The sequence below is a fragment of the Schistocerca serialis genome, chromosome 2 (genome assembly GCF_023864345.2).
Source record: "Schistocerca serialis cubense isolate TAMUIC-IGC-003099 chromosome 2, iqSchSeri2.2, whole genome shotgun sequence".
NCBI lineage: Eukaryota > Metazoa > Arthropoda > Insecta > Orthoptera > Acrididae > Schistocerca > Schistocerca serialis.
In genome coordinates this window covers 357,038,051-357,055,449 of record NC_064639.1, presented here as the reverse complement: position 1 = coordinate 357,055,449, position 17,399 = coordinate 357,038,051, and the positions used below count along the sequence as shown (strand labels likewise).

At 42.6% G+C, this 17,399-nt stretch overlaps 1 protein-coding gene across 1 annotated transcript in view; it reads right to left on the bottom strand.

Moving 5' to 3' along the window:
• LOC126455984 (uncharacterized) overlaps window positions 1-17,399 on the bottom strand; it is a gene marked incomplete at its 3' end in the record, with an annotated part of 1,226,620 nt that overhangs the window by 508,337 nt on the left and 700,884 nt on the right. The window contains exon 33 of the mRNA XM_050091741.1: window positions 3,907-4,050. Coding sequence (XP_049947698.1) covers window positions 3,907-4,050 — 144 coding nt within the window. The remainder of the gene's footprint in view (window positions 1-3,906; window positions 4,051-17,399) is intronic.

Genomic DNA, 17,399 nt, shown 5'->3' with positions numbered 1-17,399 from the left:
TCCGAGTTCCGCAGGTGTTAAGGATGTTCTCAGAATACCAAATTTCAGACTTTAACTCTCACCACGGACAAAGCAGTGGCCGACGGCCTTCACTTAACTAGCGAGAGCAGAGGCGTTTGCGTAGAGTTGTCAGTGCTAACAGACAAGTAACACTGCGTGAAACCGCAGAATTCAGCGCGGGACGTACGACGAACGTATCCGTTAGAACAATGTGGCAAAATTTCGCGCCATTGGGGTATGGCAGCAGACGACCGGCGCGATTGCCTTTGCTGAGAGCACGATATCACCTGCAGCGCCTCTTCTGGGCTCGCGATCATATCAGCTGGATCCTGGACACTGGAAAACATCATGGGCCTCATGTTCCCAAGCAACGATAGCATATTTATGAATGACAATGCGCGTTCTCATAGGGCACGATTATTCGCGATTGGCTCGAAGAACATTTTGGACAGTTTGAGTGAATAATTTGGCCACGCAGGCCTCCCGACATGAATCCCATCGAACATTTATGTGACGTAATCGAGAGGTCAGTTCGTGCACAAACTCCTGCACCGGCAGGACTTTCGCAATTATAGACGGCTATAGAGGCATCACGGCTCAATATTTCTACAGGGGACTTCCAAAAACTTACTGAGTCCATTCCACGTCGCGTTGCTGCACTACACCGGGCAAAATGCAATCCGACACTATAATAGGAGAATATCCCATGACTTTTGTCATCTCAGTGCAAATATCCCGTAATAGTAAGAACATCTTATGACTGTAAATACAGATATTACAACTTCTCTAATACTTAGTTTTCAAGTTACGCTTCACAAACTTTTTGTGTAGCCTGTTGCACTGATGTGGAACCATTTAGTCTAGAAGCTACTGTCATACTTAACTTTTATGCATCGGTACGTGATATCCATTTACTCATGAGCACAATAAAAACGAAACAAAGGCATTACATCAACAAAACACATTCCAAATAATCGCCTATTAACGTTAAGCAATTGACACGAATAGCTTTTTGCGGTTTTTTTATTTAAACCTATCTACGCTGCTTATCAAAATTTTACTTCATTTGGTAGGTAATCAAACAATGCTTTCGTCGCATCATTAACCTTTTTCAGCAAAACACAGACGTGAAAGAGGAATTATGGAGGTTATGTTAAGCATTTTATCGGCTTTACATCCATGTAATTCGTTTTTTATCTGTAATGGAGTGTTTGCAACTAATTTCAGTAGAGAATGTGTTCATAGGGTAGTTGTACTTAAACTTTCGCTGCTTGAGCCAGTGTGGACAAACAAGTGTTTACCGTATGGGTACCCAACTTTTGGGAATGATGTTCAGACTGTGCGCTGCAGGATTTGCGTTGCTATTAGTGTTAGTCATGACTTGCCGCTAGGCGCCGGTGATGGTACGGCGATTTAGGGTTGAAACACAAGCATCAGTGTGAATTGCAGTTGCAGACAGTCACCATGAGTCCGGACAAGGTGAGCAGCGCCTTACTCGTAAAGCTATTTTATCAAACCAATAGCTATAGAGCTGATGCGACTTGCGACTATCGACGCATTAAAGGAGTACTGAGGGCCCTCTTTCCGCACCGGCGTTGAAAGAGATGATTCATAGCTTCGAATTAACTGGAGAGATAACTTCGAATTAACTAGAGATTTGTGAACTGCTCCTCGGAGCGGCCGACTGCCAATTGCGTCACCAGTTATTACTGTAGCCGTGGCTGGGAATGCTGGAAGCCATGTGCTGTCTTCAAGCGGTGCACCGGCTGTGTCACGGCAGGTGAACATTCTATGGTCCCCCGTTCGAAAAGTGCTGCGAACAGTTTGCGAAATGGTGCGTCTAGTGCGGTTCCAGGCTGTCGTGGGTGCAGATGAGCGTCACGTTGAACAATGTCTGTAACCTCGAACGTAAATATGGTACATGATTAACAAGCATTACGCTCTCATGTGGAAATTAATACGTGTTTATTTTAGTGATTTATTCGTTATTTATCTTCAGCATGTCCTTGTAAATGTTGCAACAAATTCTCATTGTCCTACATACTCCTTTTTGATGGGGGTCCCTCTCAAGTAGTTAAAGTTTAATAATAACCACCCTGTATGAACAACATCTTCCTCAAATCGTCATCCCACCACAAATTTACTTTGTACCATGCATCTATAACAGTAAAATTGAGACATGTACACCCTGAGTGCTATATTTATGATAACGTCTTCTTTAGCTTATAGATAGTTCTTGTAATGGACGAAAAATTATTTCATTATTCAGTTCGCAAAATACAAACGAACTAATTGACAACACAAAAGAATAGCAACTATGAGTAACTACAATCCCGTAAGACCTACAAAGTATTATTGTTATTATAGTTATTATTATTAACATCGTTATTATTAATATTGTAATTATAATGGCAGTCATCAGCCACAAAGCATCGGCAGTTTGAAATCTTCCAGTTTCTGCCTGTTCGGAAGTAAAAAGTTCGACATTCAAGTGATTTACAAACAGCAACTATTGGTTGACTTGAAATGGAGGAGCACAATGTGAGTGAACCAAGTGTCGCTGGGGATAGTAATAGTGGAGTGGAAGCATGTTTCGTAACATCGCCTATCGCCAATGTGGACAGTTAGCATTCTTCCCCGAGGGGGAGCTTTAGTTAGCAGTCACGCCGCATTGGGACCTGCTTTATCAGGCTATGAAAAGGTTCTTAGAAACAGTAGCGCCTGATAACTCACTAGTCCGTGATTTAATAAAGCACATATGAAAACTAAATACTGTGTATCTTTCGTCATTTCAAAAATAAAGCACTTCATCTTCAGGCCACGAGTGGCCTAGCCGGACCATCCTCAGGGAGGATGCGGATAGGAGGGGCGTGGGGTCAGCACACCGCTCTCCCGGTCGTTATGATGGTATTCGTGACCGAAGCCGCTACTACTCGGTCGAGTAGCTCCTCAATTGGCATCACGAGGCTGAGTGCACCCCGAAAAATGGCCACCACGCCCGACAGCGCTTAACTTCGGTGATCGCACGGAAACCGGTGTAGCCACTGCGTCAGGGCCGTTGCCCATGTCAAAAATAAAAGCTTTAAAAGAAAATCTTTTTCATTGTTCAGTTTAGTTTAGTTAAACGCTAATGTAGGTGAAGGTAGGGAGGGCGGGGGGGGGGGGGGGCGGGCAGGAAAGAGGACTACCTAATACCAGATTGCAGTCAGGCGTTATGATCTCAGGTTACCAGGTATTAGGTTTTTTGCCCAAGTATTCGGTATTTCAACCCGGTGTTCGGTGTTCGGAACCGAAGTGTGAGTGGTTCGGTTCTCCTAGAATGCCATTTATATTATTAATTTGTTTCTTTATTTGCAAAATCATGCCAGTAACAATTTAGTGTCTGTTGCCAGCCGACGGTGCTGCATTTGGAACAATTACAAAGTCAAGTGCTTATATCCACAAAGTGAATAATGGCGGTTCCATGAAGCAATCAATGCCTATGTGGAAATAGTCGTCAGCCACATGAATCAAACTGAGTGTTGATATGGCAAATGCAGAATTATACATTCGTTGTAATTTAAAGTTTATAACAAGCAACTTTTACCGTAAGTTAAAGGTAACAAAAATGTATCCAAGACTGTAATTACTAATAACAGATACAATTTTTAGAGTTTACTAGGCGTTTATCGTTTCCACCCTCAGCCCTCAGGTCAGCAAATCCTTTCGCCAGGCAATGTTCGGTAATTTTGTTAATTTAATCTGGCAACCCTAGTCCCTACAGACGCTGACTTCCTCGTGTCCGTGCTGACGACAACGACCAGCTCTGGCGACAGTGCCGCAGATCATATTACAAGCGCCGATGTTCTACTTAAGTGCGTGAAGGTAGGGTGACAGTTGGCTCAGACTACAGGCGGCGCTACTCACGAGGGCGGGGTGCTCCTGGCGCAGCTCGGCGCACCACTGCTGATAGGGCGGCCCGCAGCCGGACACCTTGGTCAGGAAGTCTCGCAGCTCGCGGCACAGCGGCGGGTTGCGGTCCAGCTCCACCCGCGACACGCGCAGCCACTCCTGCAACACGGCGCAGGCACGCCGGGCTGAAATGCTGCCAAGTGCTGACACGAAAACATCACTACTCTAGTTGCAGCTGGTAAGGTAACAGGTGAGGAGAAACAGTGCCACTACTCCATGATGAGGCGCAGAAGACGGCTCGATGCTGACTATCTATTGTGTCGCCCTCTACCAAACGGCGTCGTGCAGATGCCGCATGGAAGACGCACGGGGTCCACAGACTGCTCTCACCTTTCTGAAACGTTCCTTTCGTCCGTGCGTCGGAACTTCTGTGGCGTCGAGCGAAGTCACACTCGTGAGTTACATGTTCCACAGATAATTTCGGCGATTCTTTTATCGAAAGGACGTGGAACGAGCTAGTTCAAACAGTAACGAACACATTGTCATTTTATACCTACTCATGCAACTACACGTAAAAACAAGTTGTGTTTCTTTTTTTCGCTACCACTTTTAAAGCAGAAATTCTTCACTGGAATAGAAGGAGTTGTCCAGGAGAAATGATTTTAATTACAATTAAAACTTACATCGCTTCCTATCAGACATGTCTAACAATTTTTATTGTTGCATATTGACCTCCACTTTGAGCCACTGACAGCTTTAGCAAAGGGTAACTTAGGTTATTTTTTACTCTAGCGCTGTAGATATGTTTTTCACTGTTGTTCTCAAACTGTGATGGATTACCTCCGACGAATTTCATTAGCGAAAATACGTATTGTGACGGCGCAGTTAAAATAGCTAGCTTCTTGAAGATGTATCTACATCACGTCTGGAAGTGAACACCACATATTATTCTTACTGCTCGCTTTTGTGCAATCAGTACTTTCTTTCTAAGTGTTGACTTACCGCAGAAAATAATTATGTACGACATTGTTGAGTGGAAATATGCAAGATACCTATGGAGCCTGATACGTTTGTTCCAGCATTAGCAATTATGCGAAGAGAGAAAGTAGCTGAATTTAATTGTATGGAAATGTCTGTAATACGCTTCTCCCAGTTCATGTTCTCATCACTATCTACACCAGAAAATTTGGAGCATTCTACTCTGTTCACTGACTTCTGCTCATGTGCTACATCAATTGTTGGTATGACTCTATTTGTTGCACAGAACTGAATGTAATGATTTTTTTCAAAATTTTGGGAGAGTCTATTTTCGCTGAACTACTTAATAATTCTTTGGGAGTATCATTTACTAACTCTTCTTTCGGTTTCTCTAATGAGATTTACTACAACGTTGGTATCGTCTGCAAAATATACCGATTTTGCTTGTTGAATGTTAAATTGCAGGTCATTCACATGTATAAGGAATAGGAATGGACTCAAAATTGAGCCCTATGGGACACCTTCGTGACCCCTCTACCTTTTTTTTTCTTTTTTTTTTCTCTCAAATGTTCTATCTTTCCGACACTCTCTGAATCATTCAGCATTACCTTTTGCATTCTGTTTTTCAAGTATGATTCAGACTGGCTGTGAGTAAAGCCATCAATTTCAATTCCATAAAACATGAGTTCTTCAAACAGAGTATCATGAACTACACAATCGAAACGCATGGTCACAGCATTATTAGATCTAAATTAAGTAATTTTGTCTTTATGCTGATTGATGTAGGATATGAAAGCAAGATACCACTGCTGTTTATACAACTTAGTCAGCTGATAAGTGTAACTTATGTCAACTTCCGTCATAAGTAGTCTTATTATGTAACCTCAGAGATGGTGTCTAATTGCTATAAGCCAACTCCAGTTTTACTCATTCAGTGATGGCACATTGATGTAAATATAAAAAAATATAAAAATAAAAGGTTTTTATGTGTAGTTTTATATTAGCACATATAATAAACATTTTATACGTGCACTATATTTTACGTTAGAATCCCACATAGTGTGGGGGCTTGTTTTACGATATTCTATTACAAAATTTTTAATTTTCATCTTTCGGTTGCAGCGAAACCAACCAATAAGGTCAAATCCTATTTCATAAGTCTGTAAGTTTCGACTGTGTAGCTTTCCTCTAAACCTATTTCTGTTACGTGTGTTATATGGCATGAACTTGTTAATGTATACAGGGTGATTCAAAAATGCATGTAAATATTTTAAGGGTGTATTTGTGAGGTAAATATAAGACAAAAATGTTCTATAAATGTTTTTTCATAAACGTTTAATTCCAGAGTTATCGTTAAATACGAAAGTCATGTCCGTATCAAAACGACGGCAGTGCAAGCAGCAGGATGCCATATTCTGGTACGTAATTCACATACGTATCTCCCAACAGTTGATTCGAAACTGCATGAATAGTGTTTGTTTTTGTTTGCACGTGATGTTTACTCCTACTGTACGGAAGATGGCGCTGATGTTGTTGGTAACGGAAAAGTACGTCCTGTCGTTCATTCATCGTCGGAAGGCTAAAGGTTTCGTGCACATGATGTACTCAAACAGTGAGTATGCTGATATGCACCTTGTGTATGGTGCAGCAGATGGAAATGCACTTGCAGCAAGACGAAGGTACAGTGAGCTGTTTCCAGGAAGACGGTTACCAAGTCATCAGACGTTTGTATCTGTGGACAGACGTATGCGGGAGTATGGCATTCGTCCTGGGCCACATTCAGGTCGACCACTTGAGCATGCAGTGAACGTCGAGGAACATGTTTTGGACCTGGTAGACCAAGATCCATCTATCAGTACGAGACAAATTAGTGCAGCTGTACGACTTCCACAATCTACTGTATGGCGGCTGCTTCGGAGACAACAGTTGCATCCATTTCACCTGCAAAAAGTGCACGAATTGACACCTGAAGACTATCCTCGCCGTCAGCAATTCTGCCAGTGGTTACAAGAGCGTCATTTGAATGATCCAATGTTCATTCGGCGGATATTATTCACAGATGAGACCATGTTTACTCGTGCGGGTGTAATCAATTCGCATAATATGCACCAGTGGGCTGTCGAGAATCCTGGCGCGAGAATTGTGCGTGGATATCAACATCAATTCTCCATAAACATTTGGTGTGGGATTGTGGGGAATTACTTACTCGGACCTCATGTTCTGCCTCCAAGGCTGAATGGGCACGCGTACTGCGAATTTTTGGAGGGAGAATTGCCTGGATTGTTACAGGATGTCCCTCTTGCAACACGAGCCACCATGTGGTTTATGCACGATGGTGCTCCCGCCCATTACAGCCGCAACGTAAGGGCGTACCTCAATTCTGCGTATCCACATCGATGGATAGGTCGCGGAGGACCAATTGCTTGGCCAGCCAGATCACCTGACCTGAACCCTTTAGACTTTTATTTATGGGGCCGACTAAAGACATTGGTGTATTCTTCTGCAGTACCGAACAGAGAAGTGCTACAACAAAGAATTGAAGGTGGTTGTGAAATTATTCGTGGAGAGTTGAACGGACTGTGTAATGTGCAGATATCATTGATGCGACGAGCACGGGTCTGTCTGCAAGTTCAGGGACAGCATTTTGAACATGCATTGCATTAAGATTTGTGCAAATACAGTACAGTACAGTACAGTCTGTAAAATGCTTCAATTTTCCTTAGTTATTGTGCATTGCTGTAGTTCAATCAACAGGACCTAAATTAATACAGTGTTCGCGAGGAATTGTTTCAGTTTGTTACGTCACGTTTATTTATCAGTTTGCGTTGTTAGTCCAAATGCACTGTAATTAAACTGTGAACTCTGGGAATTAAATACCTTACGTTGTATTGAATGTATTATCCTGTTTTGTTCATAACTCTGTAATAAGCCAAGTATGGAAAAATTGTATAGAACATTTTTGTCTTATATTTACCTCACAAATACACCCTTGAAATATTTACATGCATTTTTGAATCACCCTGTATAATCTGTTATGTCATCGTTACGTCACAAATTGTCCAATTTTTATTTGGTAATGTAGGCAGCCATCCATGACAATTTACAGCATTCTGTTTATTTTTATAGAATTTGTGTGAACTTCGCCGTTATTATTATATGGTGTATTCTGATTTGATTTTTACACTTCTTCTATTAATATCAATGTTAAACAAAAGAGTGGCCGTGTTACATTAGTTGTAATTGATGTCAAACAGTGCAGACCAGCATGTGGTGGCGCCTCTCAGCAGTAGCTCCCGCTATATTCCAAATTCTGTCGCTAGTACTCTGTCGCAGCCAACATGGCCTTACACCACTGAGCGGCAAGACGTGGCATGTATCTGTCTTGTTCGTTCCAAGTGTAGCCAAAGTTGTACATACTTTACGACAAAATACTTCGGTTGTCATTGTAATGCCTCGATTTTTGTGGTATGTTCTTTTTTTAAAAACAAAGACAATTACTTATTAGAGGTATTAATCATGTAACTACTACTGTCCAATTTTATGGGCATGTAATTTTCTTCATTGAGCTTTTGTGTATGCCCTACTATATTTTTTATTTTCTGACTGTTGGTGTAATCTCGACATATTTTCTTTTTATAGATATGAGGATGTCAGTACATACTCCAGAAATTAGTAATCCAGTAATGGTGTTAACATAGTGACCTTGGCAAATAAATGGCTTTTCAAAAAAAGTCTACAGTACAAAATTATAGATCACCTCCTGCACTGAAAGGTCATGTGAGGTAACCAGAACTGAATAACTTCCTTCATTTTGAAACTGAGTGCGAGACCATTCTCAGAAAATCACTCAATAGTATTTTTAACATTATTCACTATTCCTTCTGTTGCTGTTTGTATGCTTGGATTGATAACAGTACTCGCGTCATCCGCAAAAAGAACTAATGCTGCTTGTTGTGTATTAGACGGAGGGCCGTTTACATATATGAGCGACAATAGTGGATCTAAGATTGAGACTTGGACTCTCCCCAGTCAGAAGAATCTCCCCTAATTACATTGTCTGAGTTATTAAATACAAATTTCAGCATTCTTTTGGTTAGATATGACAGTAAGCATTGGTTGGCTATACCATTAGTTCCATAAAACCTCGGCCGACCTCGGAGAATATTGTGATTCCCACAATAAAATGCTTTGGATAAGCCACACAAAATACCAACTGACGCTATTTTGTTATTTAATGGTTGTAAAATTTGGTGACTGAGCATGTAAATGGCATTCTCAGTTGAGTAACTCTTCTGAAATCCAAACAGTGTTTGCTGAGTATATTATTGCTGTTCAGGTGAGACACTGTTCTGCAATATATCACATTATCAAAAAATTTGGATAATGATGTGAGTAGTGAAATGGGACGGTAGTTACTGTCATCTATTCTGTCATCTTTCCTACAGAGGGCTTAACAATGGCGAATTTCAATCTCTCAGGAAAAGTGCCCTGAGTTAGTGATGCGGTACATATTACAGAAACGACAGGGCTTGTTGCATCAGAGCAAGTCTTTAGCACTCTGTTGGAAACGCCACAAAATCGGGATGTGATTTTATTTTCGCGAGAATATATAATTTTCTCGAAAATGAAACATCCTCTCTATTTTCGGGAGAATATATAATCCGCCCCCCATGAACCATGGACCTTGCCGTTGGTGGGGACGCTTGCGTGCCTCAGCGATACAGATAGCCGTACCGTAGGTGCAAACACAACGGACGGGTATCTGTTGAGAGGCCGGACAAACGTGTGGTTCTTGAAGAGGGGCAGCAGCCTTTTCAGTAGTTGCAGGGGCAACAGACTGGATGATTGACTGATCTGGCCTTGTAACATCCGCTAACCAAAACGGCCTTGCTATGCTGGTACTGCGAACGGCTGAAAGCAGGGGGAAACTACAGTCGTAATTTTTCCCGAGGGCATGCAGCTTTACTGTATGGTTAAATGATTATTGAATCCTCTTGGGTAAAATATTCCGGAGGTAAAATAGTCCCCCATTCGGGTCTCCAGACGGGGACTACTCAGGAGGACGTCGTTATCAGGAGAAAGAAAGCAGACGTTCTACACATCTGAGAGTGGAATGTCAGATCCCTTAATCGAGCAGGTAGGTTAGATAATTTAAAAAGGGAAATGGATAGGTTAAAGTTAGATATAGTGGGAATTAGTGAAGTTCGGTGGCAGGAGGAACAAGACTTCTGGTCAGGTGAATACGGGGTTATAAATAATATATCAAATAGGGGTAATGCAGGAGTAGGTTTAATAACGAATAAAAAATCTACTACAAACAGCATAGTGTACGCATTATTGTGGCCTAGATAGACACGAAGCCCACGCCTAGCACAGTAGTACAAGTTTATATGCCAACTAGCTCCGCAGATGAAGAAGAGATTCTTCAAATGTATGATGAGGTAAAAGAAATTATTCAGATAGTAAAGGGAGATGAAAATTTAATAGTCATGGGTGACTGGAATTCGATAGTAAGAAAAGGAATGGAAAGAAACGTAGTAGATGAATACGGAGTAAGAGTAAGGAATGAAAGAGGAAGCCGCCTGGTAGAATTTTGCACAGAGCATAACTTAATCATAGCTGATACTTGGTTCAAGAGTCATGAAACAAGGTTGTATGCATGGAAGAGGCCTAGAGGTACTGGAAGGTTTCAGATACACTATGTAATGATAAGACAGAGATTTAGGAATCAGGTTTTAAATTGTAAGACATTTCTAGGGGCAGATGTGGACTCTGACCACAATCTATTGGTTATGAACTGTAGATTAAAACTGAAGAAACTGCAAAAAGTTGGGAATTTAAGGAGATGGGACCAGGGGAAAATGAAAGAACCAGAGGTTGTAGAGATTTTCATTGAGAGCATTAGGAAAAGATCGACAAGAATGGAGGAAAGGAATACAGTAGAAGAAGAATGGGTAGCTCTGAGGGATGAAGTAGTGAAGGCAGCAGAGGATCGAGTAGGTAAAAAGACGAGGGCTAGTAGAAATCCTTGGGTAACAGAAGATATAATGAATTTAACTGACAGAAGGAGAAAAAATAAAAATCCAGTAAATGAAGCAGGCAAAAAGAAATACAAACGTCTCAAAAATGAGATCGACAGAAAGTACAAAATGTCTAAGCAGGGATGGCTAGAGGACAAATGAAAGGATGTAGAGACATATATCACTAGGAGTAAGATAGATACAGCCTACAGGAAAATTAAAGAGACCTTTGGAGAGAAGAGACCCACTAATATGAATAACAACAGCTCAGATGGAAACCCAGTTCTAAGCAAAGAAGGAAAGAAGGGAAAGCAGAAAGGTGGGAGGAATATATAGAGGGTCTATACAAGGGCGATGTACACGAGAACAGTATTATGGAAATGGAAGAGGATGTAGATGAAAATGAAATGGGAGAAATAATGCTGCGTGAAGAGTTTGACAGAGCATTGAAAGACCTAAGTCGAAACAAGGCTCCGGGAGTAGACAACATTCCATTAGAACTACTGACAGCCTTGGGAGAGCCAGTCCTGACAAAACTCTACCATCTGGTGAGCAAGATGTATGAGACAGGCGAAATACTTCAAGAAGAATATAATAATTCCAATCCCAAAGAAAGCAGGTGTTGACAGATGTGAAAATTATCGAACTATCAGTTTAATAAGTCACGGCTGCAAAATACTAACAGACGAATGGAAAAACTGATAGAAGCCGACCTCGGGGAAGATCAGTTTGGATTCCGTAGAAATGTTGGAACACGTGAGGCAATACTGACCCTACGACTTCTCTTAGAAAATATATTAAGGGAGGGAAAACCTACGTTTTTAGCATTTGTAGACTTAGAGAAAGCTTTTCACAATGTTGACTGGAATACTCTCCTTCAAATTCTGAAGGTGGCAGGGGTAAAATACAGGGAGCGAAAGGCCATTTACAATTTGTACAGAAGCCAGATGACAGTTATGAGTCGAGGTGCATGAAAGGGAAGCAGTGGTTGGGAAGGGAATGAGACAGGATTGCAGTCTATCGCCGATGTTATTCAGTTTGTATATTGAGCAAGCAGTATAGGAAACATAAGAAAAATTCGTAGTAGGAATTAAAATCCATGGAAAAGAAATAAAAACTTCGAGGTTTGCCGATGACATTATAATTCTGTCAGAGACAGCAATGGAGCTGGAAGAGCAGTTGAACAGAATCGACAGTGTCTTGAAAGGATGATATGAGATGAACATCAAGAAAAGCAAAACGAGGATAATGGAATGTAGTCGAATTAAATCGGGTGATGCTGCCGGAATTAGATTAGGAAATGAGACACTTAAAGTAGCAAATGAGTTTTTCTGTTTCTGGAGCAAAGTAGCTGATGATGGTCGAAGTAGAGAGGAAATAAAATGTAGACTGGCAATGGCAAGGAAAGCGCTTCTGAAAAAGAGAAATGAGTTAACATCGTGTATAGATTTAAATGTCAGGAAGTCTTTTCTGAAAGTATTTGTGTGGAGTGTACCCATGTATATAATGAAACGTGGACGATTAATAGTTAAGACAAGAAGAGAATAGAAGCTTTCTAAATGTGGTGCTACAGAAGAATTCTGAAAACTAGATGGGTAGATCACATAACTAATGAGGAGGTATTGAATAGAATTGGGGAGAAGAGAAATTTGTGGCACAACTTGACTAGAAGAAGGGATCGGTTGGTAGGACATGTTCTGAGGCATCAAGAGATCACCAGTTTAGTATTGAATGGCAGCGTGGAGGGTAAAAATCGTAGAGGAAGAGCAAAAGATGAATACACTAAGCAGATTCACAAGGATGTAGGTTGCAGTAGATAGTGGGAGATGAAGAAGCTTGCACAGGATAGAGTAAGATGGAGAGTTGCATCAAACCAGTCTCTGGATTGAATATCACAATAACAACAACAAAAACAATATAATTTTCTTAATTTCAAAAGGAGAAGTTGGCGATATATTCATACGACTGAATTTTGTAACAGCTCCTTTTTCAACTTAACACTGTGATTTTACTCTCCAACTATTTGTCCCTATACTTTCTACTAATTTAAGAAACGGTTATCAAACATATATGCTACTGTGACTGATCGTTTATAGTGCTTCCATTTAATTTAAGAGTGATGTTATTCTGCTCTGTGATTTATTGCTCTGCATCACTTTATTCCATACAGAACTAAGTCTGTTGTTGGGAGTTTCTAATTTATGATACAATGTGGATGGTTGTGGATCTATAATAGTTTTCTCAGCGATTTTCCATGGCGTCTCCGCACATCCTAGCGTTGCAGTTATTAGGTTTTGCCAAAATCACAGAGTCCGAGAAACAAATTTGGTGGTTTCCTGGTTCTACTGCATGATGTGCTACAGCTGATACATCTGTCTTATCCAGACGATAAATGCCCTTGCATTTCTTAAGGCAGGCGTTAATGGTTTCTACGTACATTTGGCCGCAAGTGTAAGCGACTGCATATACTCTGAAGTATCGTGGCGAGTGGTGCACCTAGGTGGTGATTGATATAGACGCTTGGCATAAACTGTTTGCTTACTGACCATTACCTAAATTCACGAGTAGAACATGACAAGTGCAATAACCCTTCGATGGTTGTCGACCGGTGTTTGTCCTTCGCAGCAAAGAAAAGAATGACACCACGTTGACCCTGTTTGGGCGCATTTGGTAATAACGTCAACACAGTTCACATTTTCGCATTTACTGCACACACGATGGAAAAACATGAATGCCACACTAGTCTCTTGCCTACAGTCTGTGTTTATTCACTCTCATTGGAGTCGAGCTACCTTGCTGTGCCCCTGCATATTCAACCACCACATTCGTGCACATTCTCCGCGGGCCTGGCGCGCTCCTGCTTACCTCAGGTGGTTTATTATCAATGGAGGATTCTCTGGGCTGTTGATCGCCAAGCCTCGTGCAGACGCCACTGTGTCTGGGGGCGCAAGCCGCGCAGGAACATGGCGCGCAAGTAGCGGTAAACAGCACTGCAGTCGTAGGCACCTCTTTACGTCTGTGTGGCCACGTGACCGCGTGACACCGCTTGTGTGTTCCTCCGCTAATGAGTACTACGGTCGCTCCACTGCCCCCCTATAGCCAGTTCAGCTCCGCTTCTAGACCAAACGTCAGCCTGTGCCACAAACCAAGACGCCTTCCGCTGCTGCTACTCATCGATAGGTTCCCAGCCGCTCCGGAAGGCCCCGCTTCGTAGGTTCATCGCCACTACCGACGAAGTCATAGTCGCACCTGCTACAGTTCGTCACTTACGGACATTTCATGTAAATTGAAGATGGAGAGGGGAAGAAAGGAAAGGGAGGGGAGTGGATCACTGCTGTCGCTGCACTGACATTATGCGAAATCAGTGGTGGCGAGTGAAAATCTGTAGCAGATCGGGATTCGAACCCGGGATCTACTGCTCATTAGGCAGGTGCGGTAACCACAGCGCCATCCGGAACACAGCGTTATGGCAACTGCACGGACTATCTCGGCACGCCTCACCGACGAAGGACATTAGCATCGAGCGCCACCTATCTGCGGTCCCTATCCTCCATGTTCGCTCTCCGAGATTCTCACAGGAGGTCAGACGTATTTGTGAATCCCCACTGAAAATGGTGGATCGACTCCCCATCTAGACCTATCAAATAACATGAATGCGTGGTATCCGTTGTTTCGGACACGTCGGAAAGAACAGACGCCACGCATTCATATACCTGTCGATGAAGCGTGCTGTACAGTCGGTTGGGTAGCAGCAGCGGCAGGCGTCGTGGTTCTTGCCATGGGCTGTCGATTGGTCTTGAGGCGGAGCTGAACTGGGCTTATAGGGGCTGAGCGGCTACCGAGGTACTTGCTAGCGGAGGAATACAGAAGCGGTGTCGCGGTGTCACGTGGTCACGTGGCCGCGCAGATGTGAAGAGGTACCTGGGATTGCAGTGCTGTTTACCGCGATCTGCACGCCACGTACCGGCACGGTTTGTGGCACCAGACGCTGAGGCGGCTGCACGAGGCTTGGTGGTAAACAGCTCACAGAATCCTCCGTTGACAAACAACTTGCTGAGGTAAGGCAGGGGCCGTGCCAGGCCCGCGAAGCATATTCACGAGTGTGGTGGCCGAATACGCAGGGGCACAGCCCTGCTTATATCAGGGACGATAAGAAATTTTCTGTTTGAGGGAGTTGCTGTAGCATATATGCAATGTAGGTCGGCTTCAATGAGGGTCAATTAACACCGAATGTAGGCACGAGACTCGTGTAGCATTCGTATCTTTCCATGTACGTGCACTAAATGCGGGAATATGAACTATAGCGACTGGCGACTTTATTACCAAATGCGTCCAAACAGGATCAACGTGGTGTTGTTATTTTCTTGGCTTTCGAAGGAGAAGCACCAGTAGACACTCAATGGGGAGTGAAGAACTTGTATAAGGCATAATGTCTGTCGAAAACCACCGTTATGGAATGGTGAACGACAAGGGGCGCTGGTGCTTCATAGTAACGCAAATCCTCATATCGCAAATCTCGTAACGCAGAAGTTACGCCAACTCGAGTGGTAGACATTTGAGGTCCCGCCCTATAGCCTTAATCTCTCCCCATGCAATTTTCACGCCTTCGGTCCCATAAATTAGGCCCTGAAGGGCCGACGATTCCTGTCGGACGAGAATGTGCAGCAGGCAGTTACGGACCTCTTCACGTAGCAGGACACGGTGTTTTACCAAACTGATCACCCCTGTGCGTCGGTGAGATGATTGCCTCAGTATTCAGGGCGATTTTGCCTGGTTGGCATACCGATTCTGGGCTGTACGGCCTTCGAATGGAAAGTTTTTGATCGCCCCTTATAATATATACTCCCGCTGTGGCAAGCGGTGGGTACAGGTCCTTTGCAGTGGTCAAATATTTGTGCACCTTTCCTGTTGGCATAAACACTGTATCAATACAACGTTTTCTGAATGTTTTGCTGATGTGATCCGTGGGAGGAAAATTGTCTCTTCAATCGGAACTTTAGGGCATAAAGTCTACAGAAAGTCTGTTCACAAGGATAGACATCTCCACGGAAATTCCAGTCATCATTTCGAACAGAAAACGGAAGTGAACGAAACATTGGTTGACCTGGCTAAAAGAGCCTGGAAGATTAGCTCGATCATTTAAGAACGGCCTTCAGAAGAAACGGCTGCTCCGACAAAGAGGTAAACAGGATACTGCATCCCAAAGGGTCTAGAGCTCCTACCGAAAAAAGAACCAACTAGAGGCAAACTTTTCCGTTCATTTGTAACAGCTGTCACAGATCGTATCAGCAAAGTACTCAGAAAACGCGGTAATGATACAGAATTTCAACCAACAAGAAAGGTGCAAGGATTTTGTTACGCTGCGAAGGACTTATACCCGTCGCTTGCAGGAGTATAGGAAATCCCTTGCACTTGCGGACAAGTGTACATGGGAACTACAAATGGAAGCATTAGTACCCGCCTCAAAGGATAAAAATCCAATTGTAGTCTGGGTAGGCAGCAGATCAAGCACTAGGACCGGGAAACCAACAAATTCATTTCTCTGATACTGTGATTTCAGTAAGATCTAATTATTACTACGCTAGGATGTACAGAGGGGCCATAAAAATACAAAAGAACATAATTCAATAGGAAAGAGGAAGCATTCGAATTAGACGAACTGTGGGTTTACACGTACTAGAAACCGCTTATCGTAACACCAGACCACAACAGAAATACCTGCTTCTCACGCACGAAATGTGTGTTTTGTATTGCATTCAGCGAAGTAAGTTGCAATTGTACACACACTAGCCGATATTTTGACAATTTTCTGTTAGAACCGAAAACAAAAGATGAACTGTGTGTGTAGTGTAATGTAAAAAAATTCATTCCCACATAATCGTGAAAACACCTTTGAAATTATGAAACAGTCTTACATAGATTCTGGACAGTTTCTACATGCTGAGCACAGCTGCTTCGCGTCATCCACAACGTAATTTTGTAAACGTCTGTACGGAACGCCCCTTCATAGTTCTTTTTTTTGTTTTTGGTCATCAGTCATCAATCTTCTCACTGGTTTGATGCAGCCCGCCACGAATTCCTCTCCTGTGTTAACCTCTCCATCTCAGAGGAGCACTTGCAACCTACGTCCTCAATTATTTGCTGGATGTATTCCAATCTCTTTCTTCCTCTACAGTTTCTGCCCATTACACTTCCCTCTAGTATCATGGAAGTCATTACCTCATGTCTTAACAGACGTCCTATCATCTGTCCCTTCTCCTTATCAGTGTTTCCCACATATTTCTTTCCTCTGCGATTCTGCGCAGAACTTCCTCATTCCTTACTTTAGCAGTCCACCTAATTTTCAACATTCGTCTGTAGCACCACATCTCAAATGCTTCGATTCTCTTCTGTCCCGTTTTTCTCAGACTCCATGTTTCACTACCATACAATGCTGTACTCTAGACGTACATTCTCAGAAATTTCTTCCTCAAATTAAGGCCGATATTTGATACTAGTGGAGTTTTCTTG